Source organism: Pimephales promelas, chromosome 18, assembly GCF_988280905.1.
Source record: "Pimephales promelas chromosome 18, fPimPro1.hap1.1, whole genome shotgun sequence".
Taxonomy (NCBI): Eukaryota; Metazoa; Chordata; class Actinopteri; order Cypriniformes; family Leuciscidae; genus Pimephales; species Pimephales promelas.
This window is the reverse complement of record NC_142786.1, coordinates 4,373,305-4,383,848: the sequence shown is the minus strand read 5'-3', so window position 1 is coordinate 4,383,848 and position 10,544 is coordinate 4,373,305. Positions and strand designations below refer to the sequence as shown.

Sequence of the window (10,544 nt, the reverse complement as noted above, 5' to 3'; positions counted from 1 at the left end):
TCCATGAACGATTAAGGCACAAGTAAAAGCAGAATGAGAAACCGCAGCGGATTTGGCTCAGAATATTGTATAGAAACCATCCTAGCATTCAGTCATGTTCACTAGGGGGACAACAGTGGTTTTAGGCACAGCTGAATAACACATCCATTTCCCCTAACACACCACACAATTTCCTGTGCATGTTTCTAGCTCTTGTGTGATTTGACAGCATGAGTTCGGCCTCATGCCCATGTGCTGTAGTAGTACATCTATATCAGCTTTAACTTCAGTATGAAGTGCAGCCAAACACTCACAACCTTCCACCAGTCAAATGATATGCTGGATCTCCTCATGACAACTGTAGTTTACAGGAGAATGAATATGGCGCAGTGTAATTTGAAGTTACCACCACGTAAACTGTGGCTGGATAAAGAGTCAAAGCCGGAGATCACCGGTAGGAGACGTGGACATCATTTATACGCTGCCTGAGATGAGACATGAACTCAAACATGGTGGCGGCCAGTGACTGGTGGATGAGGTAACGTGGGAGGCGACCCTGTGAGAAGAAAATACATTGATAATTAATGGATTATATATAATTGAGTCAAAATGTACTTATAAACAAAATTTGGGTTGTTTCGGGGCATCTAATAGAGTGCCGAAGTGATGACGTCACTTTGTAGGACAACTCGGAAGTTAGCGTCGCATGGGTTCCCTCGATCAAAAAGCTATGCATTTTCCCCATAGACTTTTGGAAAATCGCAAAAAATAAGATCTGTGTTCAACAAAGAGTTGTGACTCCTACACGTTTTGTCTATCAAGATAATCTTTACAAGTTAATCCAAAATTTATACAGATTCAGATTATTTTATTTCATGCCATGTCAGCAGTCAAAGCTATTTTCATGGCAAAAATTCATTTACAAAAATTCAAACATCATATAAATACATCAAAAACAAAACAAATATAAACAAGAAGTCATATTAAATTAACATATGATAAAAAAAATCCAGAACCTTTTCAGGCATAATCTCATTAAATATGTCCTTCAAAGAAGTAACTTCATAAAAGAGCCTTCTGCTTGCGTGAAGTCCAGGACAATCTAATAAAAAATGTTTGACAGATAAAGGAATTTTAAAAAACATACATAAAGTTTGCTTCTTCAACTTTAAGCAAAAAAGCATGGGTCAAACTTGTATGACCTGGTGTAGACCACTTGATCAAATCTAGTTTTAAAATTGGTAGAAAGTCTGTTTGTTGAAACTCCGGATGAGTTTCATACAACTTATTATTCTTGCACATATTCCACTCTTCTTGCCACTTATTTAAAATATATCGGTTAATAATCGGCCTGATCCAAAATGTATACATGTTGAAGCCTATATATATAAGGAAAAAAAAATGCACAAAGTTTAAAAAAACCACAAGCAGATTATAACTGGTGTGTTTTATGTCAGAGATCAAAACGTGAAAATATTTAGAGGCTTTGTTCACCACAGACCTTATTTCAGGCGATTTAGCAAAAACCCATTCAAAAATCCCATAGACCTTAAAACGAGGGAACCGGGAGGGTTAAAATGCTAACTGACTTCCGCGTTTTGGCCTACAAAGTGACGTGATAACTTCGGCACTCTATTGGGCCACATCTAAAAAGTAGGTTTGCTGCAAGTCTGTTGGATTTTTCCATCTGCGATAAATGTGAATGCTTCAAAATGTTATAGTGTTATAGACATCTCCTCAACAAGTTGCATGATTTGAAGCATAATTCATGTCCGTAACACAAATGATGTTAAATACTTGGGGTCAGACATCTAAACAACCCATTAACATCAAATATGCACAACACTAATAGTGATTCTTGCATTTGCAAACACTTAATTAAAAACATGCGTGATTTGAATACGTTAAAATGGCTTTAATGTACAAACCGGTGGTACATGAAGCTCTTACCTTAAGGTCTGTATTGAGAACCCAGATGAAGGTGCAAACTGAAGGATTACTGTTGGATTTCAACACAACAAATCCACCAGGACCATTTTCCCCTCTGAGAGAGAGAGAGAGAGAGTTTAGTTTACAGCTTAAATACGTTCTGCATTTTAACAGGCCGAGGACACGACAGACCTGACGTAGCGACTCTGAGGAGGTTTGCTGATGTAATTGGTGGCCATTCCTGCAGAAATGTAGCAGTCTCGCCTGCGCTCCACCCGACGAACATTTACAAAGTCCCTGAATGTCAAAAACGAGAAAGACACTGTTTGAATCCTTTGAGTACTAGTATAAATTATCACATGACTATCTATTGAAAATATATATGTTAAACAGGGCTAAGCTTCAATTTGACACATTGAGAAGCAAAAACAGCCACCTGGGTGACACGACACCTCCAGCAGCTCCTGCAGATACATCATATGACACCATTGTGTTGTCATCCACTCTCTGTAAAATCTATGGGCAGATCAGAGGAGGGAACAGAGAGAACGTTGATTGTAATCTCAATCCATTCAACATAAACATTTTTTTGTAGCTTCATAAGAGTTTTGTCTTTATAATTAGCAGGGACAGTCAGAGGATAGTGAAATCCATGTCATCCATATAAATATCACACTGTTTAAAGGTTTTTTTTTCTCCATTGGGTGATCTGATGGAGTTTTAGGACACCATCGGGTCACTTGATGGAGTTTTTCGGTTCCTTGCCACTGTTGCCTTTGGCTTGCTCAGTTGGGGATATTCAAATTTTTTGACCCATCATACCATTGATCAGCTCTACCAAACTTCATTGTCTTTTTTTCATGAATAAACAAACACTGTTATGTTGTCTTGATTGATACTGTGAAGCAGCTTTGATACAATCTGTATTGTGAAAAGCTATATATATATTTGACTTGACTTGACTTAAAGCAAGGTCACATCTCTGACATGAACACCAATTTTACATGTCCATTTAGTTCTCCATTACATGACATTCAGCGACTAACAAATCATCATTTGATCGGACAACACATGACATTGGAGCAGCATCATTTGGTCTTTGCAATCAATGGAATGAATTACATTTTAAAATATATACATAAAGAAAAGTTAATTTAAGCTGTAATATTTCACAATCTATCAAATTAATGCAACTTTGGTGAGACTCCTTTCAGAAACAATAAAAAAATCTTACCGACCCCGAAACCCTTTGAATGGTAGTGACCTAATGTTTTTTTTTTTTTGTACATTTTGATGTGTACATGTGTCATTTCACTATTAACACATGCCTCACACCCACATGTTTTTCAGACGGAGGAGTCTGAGAGTGTACGTGTACCTGACAAACAGACACGGTTCTGTTCCACTGCACCATCTTCTCTGGCTGCAAAATGGCCTCCTGATACACCAGCTCTGCTGAACACTGCAAGAGTGCCTGAAACACGCCAAACACAGGTACGTAACCGATTCTGTATATATGTAGAAACATGGAATAAGGTGGCTCATAATATGCAGGTCTCATACCTTTAAAATAAACGTCTTCCCATGGAATGGGATTTCAAGTGTATATACTGCATCTCCCTGCTCCTGAGAATGAAGAAGTTTCATATTCAGCCAATCACAAAACCATTTGCACATAAATACTGCAAGCATGGACGTGTACACACATTAGTCTTCTCAAACTTCCAGTTTTCCTCTTGTGTCAGTATCTGTTCCACCACTGCCATGGCCTCCCATCCCTGTCGTACAAACTCTTTGTCCTAAAAACAAGTGAATACAGAATTAACTGTAGTGTGTCCCGTACAACGATGTAATTACTGGTTAACTACCATAGTAAGCTGCATTGTTGGAGAAAGCTAACCAACTAGTCATAACTGTTTCCAGACACTGTAGTAACATGGTTGCACCGCTGTCGTTTGAACCACATTGCTTCAACATGTCGTTAATGATGTCACACTGAGGTGGACTACATCACTGCTTTTGTTTCATGTCATTTTTGCTTTAGTCGATGTTTGATTCATTCACTTACAAGTCATATTTCAGAGTGCCCTTGCGAATTTACGCTCAATATATTTAAAAACAATTTTTTTTACGCTCCTAGTTGTTTCTAACACGATGTGATAGAGGCCTATTGTGCCCAAAAAATTAATTTTTAGCTTAACTTTTGATGTTTTAGGCCATCAATGTGTACTTACATTTACGAGTCATTAAATCATGTTTAATTTGGACTTCTCTGTGCATGCACTTTGAGGTGGTGACCATAGACCTTCATTATATGACTGACAGACAAAAACGGTTTGACCTAAAAAATTCAAAATTGAAAATACTGTGAAAACAAAGACATCTACATCTTGGATGTCCTTGAGGTAAGCTAAAACATACCAAAAATTAATTTCAAAGTGAACCATCCCTTTAAATCACAGCTCGAGAGCTGTTGTTCCAACCATGCAAGTTTAGGACGCTGTTTGCGAATATTCATTGGAACCATGGTTTCATGAAATGGCAAATCGTTGAATTATGTTTGTAACGACGGAACTTGTGAGCACAGTTGGCTAACGATGCTTTCAGGAAATGCACCCCAGCTTTGCTTATGAAATAAGTGGTTCTTATTACTTTTAGAGAGACAGAAATAAGGTCATTTTCAGATATTTCTTCCATGCAAACATAATGAAAACAATCATGTGTATACTTGTTCAGTTACTGCTTTTCTGCCGAGACCCTCTTCATCAAGATCATCCTCAGAACCTAGAGGACAAACACAAACATTAGGCTGGAGATAAAGCAACAACAGACATTGGGTCACATTAGAATGAAAGCGAATGGCTCTACCTGCCAGGGACTCCGGCGGGGAGTAAAACTGTCCGTCAGACACGGCTCTAGGAGCGATCATAGGGGCCGGCTCACACGCCGCATTTACTGCTGCCAGATACACTGCAGGAGATGAGGACATGACAGATCATCAATGTAGCGCTCTTCCTATCCTACAAGGACTTACCCAAACATCAGTGACAGTCTTAGTGTGCATCTCCAGAACAAAGTAGAAGCATGTTTCCCTTCCTAAATCCTTAAAGTAATGTGACTGTTTAAGTGACCACATGAGTATAAAAATGACATATCACAGGAAAAAGGTTCTTTCTTCCTCTTTTGAAAGGCCTTGCACCATGTAGGCACTCAAATTCTCATAATGCAAAGTTCCCCAGTCCAACCACAACTAATAAGCCAAATCTGCTCGCTCAGAAATCATCATGACTGCTGTAAAACTTTAAACTATATGTATGTAATCTTGTAAAACCAGTCAGATCGTCCGCTTTTTGGTGGCCGCCAAAGCAAAATTGTGTCCCACCAAACTTTAAAAAGGCTTTAGCCTTTTTTGATCAGTGAGAGACGTAGAATAGAGACTGCTGCGCTTGACAGAGCGCATATCGAGCAGAGAGAGCACCCAGACACGCACGCTCACTTTTACGTCTTCAAACAACATGTGCGCCGTCTTGCTCTCTTTCCCTAGCGCATATTAATCAAAATCAATTGACACGATAGTAAAAGGTTGGAAGACCGCAGTTTCACATGGAGCATTTGGAGATTTTTAAAGATTAGAGACTAGCTTACACTCAATGAACAACATCTCAATACTAAATTATAAAGGCCTGTCTCATATAGACGCCTTTCTCAAATACAAGCCAGTGCAGTTCGACGATTTGGGAAAATAAAAGCCTGGGCTTTTACGGTATGTCCCAACCATCAAACATATGATTATCCACATTTACATAACAATAAACCTCAGTATTATTACACGTCTCAGATAGCCTGGCTAACACCAGACCACTTATCCTTGAGAATGAGACGTGGTCTGGAAACGACATGTTCATTTTCTCGTATTTGAGGCGTGGTTTACAAATACCCAGAGCCATATTATTGGGTGCTACAAATGTCTATCAAATGCGCCCGTACGTAGCTCATAGCCAATCGGTTAAATTATACCAGATGACGTATGTAGAGCGACAAAAAATTCGATGAGGAAGACGACAATGTGTCAGACATTTAGGAGATTTATGTATACACAAAGGCTGTATCAAAAGGTAACTTCGCGTCCACTGCCAAGATGGATCCATAGATATAAACAAACTGCTTCGGTGTGTCGCATACGTCATCGTCGTCTTGCTGCTCCCTCCCCGTTCTGTGATTGGTTCCCTATCTCAGGCAAAAATTTGGTTCCTGGTGTCCAGGCTGCCTAGCAGCGCAAACCCAGGCTACGTCTCAGACGTTTTTACTAATTTATTTTGGAAAATTTCAGCCAATCATATTATGATGCAATTCATACGTCTTAAAGTTACAGATGCAAAAAGGTTTTACTTCAAACTCTTATTTCTAACAGCCTTAGAGAGAGTGGAAATTGATCATGAAAAAAAAAAAAACTAATTATCAAGCCTTAAGGGGGTTTGCCTGAAATAAAATAAATGTAGGATCAGGAGAAAAAAAAAAAAAACCTGACATTCACTGCCCGCTATTTTCAAACAAGTAATATTTCAGCTTATAGGGATGCTTTTATGACCAACATGAATAAACAAAAGCTTTTATTTTTACTGATGCGTGTATATAAAATACAGCCCTGAATATTTGTATTAAAAATTCTCTCACCTCTCTCATCCTCTGCTTCCTGTGTGAGCACTTTGAAATCCAGGAACCAGGTTTCCAACCATGCCAACACAAACGAGGTGATGGGAAGAACATAGCCAAAAGCATTCTGATTCAACAACTGAGAAAACAAGAGACAACTATATGACCTCCTACACCTATTTCTATTGTTACAGCAACGTAATAAAACGTGTAAAGAAGTCAGAGAGCTGTTAGCGGTTCATCTGAGGAACAAAGCAGACAATGTGACTTCACCTCATATAATTTAAGCATTGAAATAGATTGGCTAGGAAGATAAAACATTAACTATCTTACATCTGATATGATGACTTTGGCAATGAGGAAGGCGCTGGTCACCAGAGTAGTGATCTGACATCAGAGAAAGAACAAAAAGAATGATATATAAATATATATAAAGTTTGGAAAAATTACTATTTTGAATGTTTTTGAAAAAAGCTCATCAAAGCTGCATATATTTGAACAAAAATACAGTGATATAGTGAAGTACTATTACAATTTAAAATAATGGTTTTCTAGTTGAATATACTTATTATAAAATATTATTTATTTCTGTGAAGCAAAGCTGAAATTTCATCAGCCATTACGCCAGTCTTCAGTGTCACATGATCCTTCGGAAATCATTCTAATCTATTAAAATAGAAAATCATTATTTTTAATAATTTCACAATATTGTTGTTTTTCCTGTATTTTTGATCAAATAAATGCCGGTATGATGAGCAGAAGAGACTTCTTTCAAAAAGTTAATGTTTCCAAACCTTTGACCAGTACTGTACACACTAAACAAGTTGAGTTTTTACTTATATGCTAACATTACCTGATAAATATAATGAAAAAAAACAAACAAACATCAAATAATAATAATAAATGTATAAAAAAATGCAAATACTGAGATGTTTATAGGCTGAGGTTGGTCTTGGACAATTACTGTATATACATTACAAATATATATATATATATATATATATAGATAGATAGATAGATAGATAGATAGATAGATAGATAGATAGATAGATAGATAGATAGATAGATAGATAGATGTATAAAAAATGCAAATACTGAGATGTTTATGGGCTGAGGTTGGTCTTTCTTACCGCAACGACCCACCAGTGTCTCAATTGAAATACAGCATATCCAAGCTGCAAACACAGAAATCTAAACACAGCTAAAAGCTGAGCAGGAACAAGCAAAGGAGAAAAAGAAAGAGATTATTGCTATATAAAGTAATAACTAAGGATTTAACAGTGACTGTTCAGTGCTGATCCATTAGGAAGGAAGGTAGTAAATATCAGAGTTTTGACATTTTTCTAAGATGCCATCACTTTTTTGCAATGTTTTTTTTTTTTTGTTGCAGATATGAGAGCAGCTTCAATGCATAAAAAAAGGCATTTTTGTACCCCAAATTCACCCACAATTTATTTGTACATGCTGTATAAAGCCACTTTTTATTATGGTTCACTAGGTAACAAAGCATTGAGACTCATACTTACAAATATATCAAAGAAAGATGACTTGAAGTTGTAGAAAACGACCTCTTTCTCAAGACTGGCCCATATACTCGTACTGATCTGAGAGACACAGACAGAAAAACAGATCAAACAGATATATATATATATATACTATTTTATATCACACGCCAAAGATACATTTAAAATGAGTAAAAACATTTTAATATAAACAAGGTTTTATTTCCATATATTTCATAAAATATTTTCATATATTTAATATAAATGAATACACACATCCCTATTTACTTAACTAAATATGGTTAAAAATAATATGCAAATTTTGCATGACTCTCTTCATCAGAGGAAGTGAAACAGGCACGTACAATCAACCGTAAATATGAACCCAAATTATAATTATAATATATGAACTCAAAAAAAAAGGAAATACAAACTGCATGACAGAGAAAAAACGAATAGCACTGGGCAAGAAGACAATTTGGAGAAGACTTACATTTAATTCAATGATCCAGAGCAGAGTGATGAAGAGGAGGTCAAACGTAACAAAGAGGCAGAAGGTTCGGCGGACGTCCGAAAAGGCTTTCCTCTCTCCCGGGGGCAGCGGGGAGTAGTAAGGCGAGGGAAGCGAGAGGGACGCCTGGGAATACGAGGCGTTCAAAGAAGCAATGGCTGGAAGACTTCCCTCCAACTCGCTGTAGCCCACGCCGCTCCGCATACCTACATGCAGTCGGAGCGCATCACCTGAACCAGAGAAGAAAAGATGTCAAACAAAGATGCAGTTTATCTGGCTTTCAAGCAACATACTGCCATTATACACAAACTGAAAGAACAGTGATCAAACGACATGCATGAATACATGATCTAATCATGCAGCCTTTGACCACTTTTAGAGCTGGTCTAAACAAGTCATGGCCTAGCAAAAGATACGAAGGACAATTTGTTAGTCTGTAAATGTACTACATATATGTTTACATTTAGTATTTCTGTCAATCAAATTTAGGATGCACCGATATGAAAAATTTGGTTGTTACTGATAACTCTTTCCATGTGAAAGCCGATATTGGCTGATAAATCAACATTTTTGAAAGCCTGCATTACAAAAACAAAAGTCTCACTAATAAATCCATATCCCAAGTGCACAATTATAATGATTATAATTGTATGTTGCCTATATGACAGACTGAACTGTATTTTCTTTTTCGAAGTGATTTCGATCATATTTCAAGCAATTCAAAACCATCATTGGCGAACTGTGCATATCTGAAGTCTCAGCTCAAGGAAATAAATAATCCGTTATTTATCGGCTTTAATACATCTCGGCCAAACTTTCTTATTGGCCCGATGACGATAACATTAAAAATTAACATATATCAGCCGATACCGATATATTGTGCATCATGTTTATGTTACATTTTTAATATAAAATTGTTTAAACATACTAATAATATAACATGTGGTAAAATTAATGAAAATGCTGGTACTATAGCTCATTACAATCTAACCTGATCTCTCTGCCATACTTTAGATACCTATTTTATACTTACATAATTTACAGTATGACTGCAGGTAAGGTGATTAAACAGAGACCTTTTAACTTCCAGTACTAGATAGCACTATCTGCCCTGTGTGTCTAAACAACGAATAGATATATTAAGCCATAAACAGGCCAGAAAACACGCATCTGGGAAGCAAAAGCATCATATGATTGATACATTTACCGATTCTGCTCAGCCGACATGAATGCAGTTTCCCTGTCTGTGCCAATGGAAGCTTTAAAACATATATCACTGTAAAAATCTGTTCCCATTAAACAACCATTCGTTAACAAATACTCGATATTCAGAAAAGACGAAATTATGAATTCATGAATATATTCACACATACAGTGTATATAGCACGAATAGCCGGAGCATCAACAAGCTTGTAGCTCTAAACTTAAATACTTACTGACCTCGGTAATGCAAGTCGGCGTTTAGTTAACAGTTGAAAAAAGTTTGGATAAGTCATTTATAAGCACCAAAACCGCTGTTACTAAAAAAATAGCCGAGAGAGACAGAGCGAATGCGAAACTCACCAAAATCAGCGCATCACTCTTATTATCAGCCTACTGCTCTTCCGCGATTACAACCGGATGTGAGAGAACGTCACATCCGCCAGCTGATGATCGACATGCAGTACTTTGTATTGGCATCATATTTTATATACATAATGCTTTCAAATTGCGTGTTATAAATTCATGCGATATATAAACGCAATCTGAGAGGGAGGGAAATCACAATTGCGAGATATGAAATCGCAATGTTGTGGCAATTATACATATAATTGCGATTGCGACATTAAATTGCGATTTTATTACATTTAATACATACTTTGGAATAAAATATAATGAATAAGAAATTGTATTGTGTAAAAGTGAAAAAATGTTGTACTTTCAGTTTCAGTTGGAAATGGATGGCCTCATTTCCCACAACAACATGAGTA

The 10,544-nt window shown here is 36.9% G+C and overlaps 1 protein-coding gene across 3 annotated transcripts; it reads right to left on the bottom strand.

The window, feature by feature from the left end:
- Positions 1 to 386: 386 nt before the first annotated feature.
- On the bottom strand, positions 387 to 10,225 carry stard3 (StAR related lipid transfer domain containing 3). Of its 3 annotated transcripts, none has more exons than XM_039681474.2 (15): positions 10,138 to 10,225; positions 8,557 to 8,804; positions 8,088 to 8,165; positions 7,692 to 7,769; positions 6,895 to 6,948; positions 6,583 to 6,700; positions 4,777 to 4,878; positions 4,637 to 4,692; positions 3,615 to 3,707; positions 3,472 to 3,534; positions 3,287 to 3,382; positions 2,345 to 2,424; positions 2,101 to 2,205; positions 1,930 to 2,023; positions 387 to 535 (listed from the first exon to the last, which is right to left on the bottom strand). In XM_039681474.2, exons 2-15 carry the CDS (start codon positions 8,776 to 8,778, stop codon positions 428 to 430), a joined length of 1,347 nt encoding a protein of 448 aa, XP_039537408.2. In that variant the 5' UTR covers positions 8,779 to 8,804; positions 10,138 to 10,225; the 3' UTR covers positions 387 to 427. The 3 variants fall into 3 exon arrangements, with proteins under 3 accessions (XP_039537408.2, XP_088978861.1, XP_039537409.2); XM_089122735.1 differs by having other exon boundaries at positions 3,472 to 3,528; XM_039681475.2 differs by having other exon boundaries at positions 10,015 to 10,147.
- Positions 10,226 to 10,544: the final 319 nt, after the last annotated feature.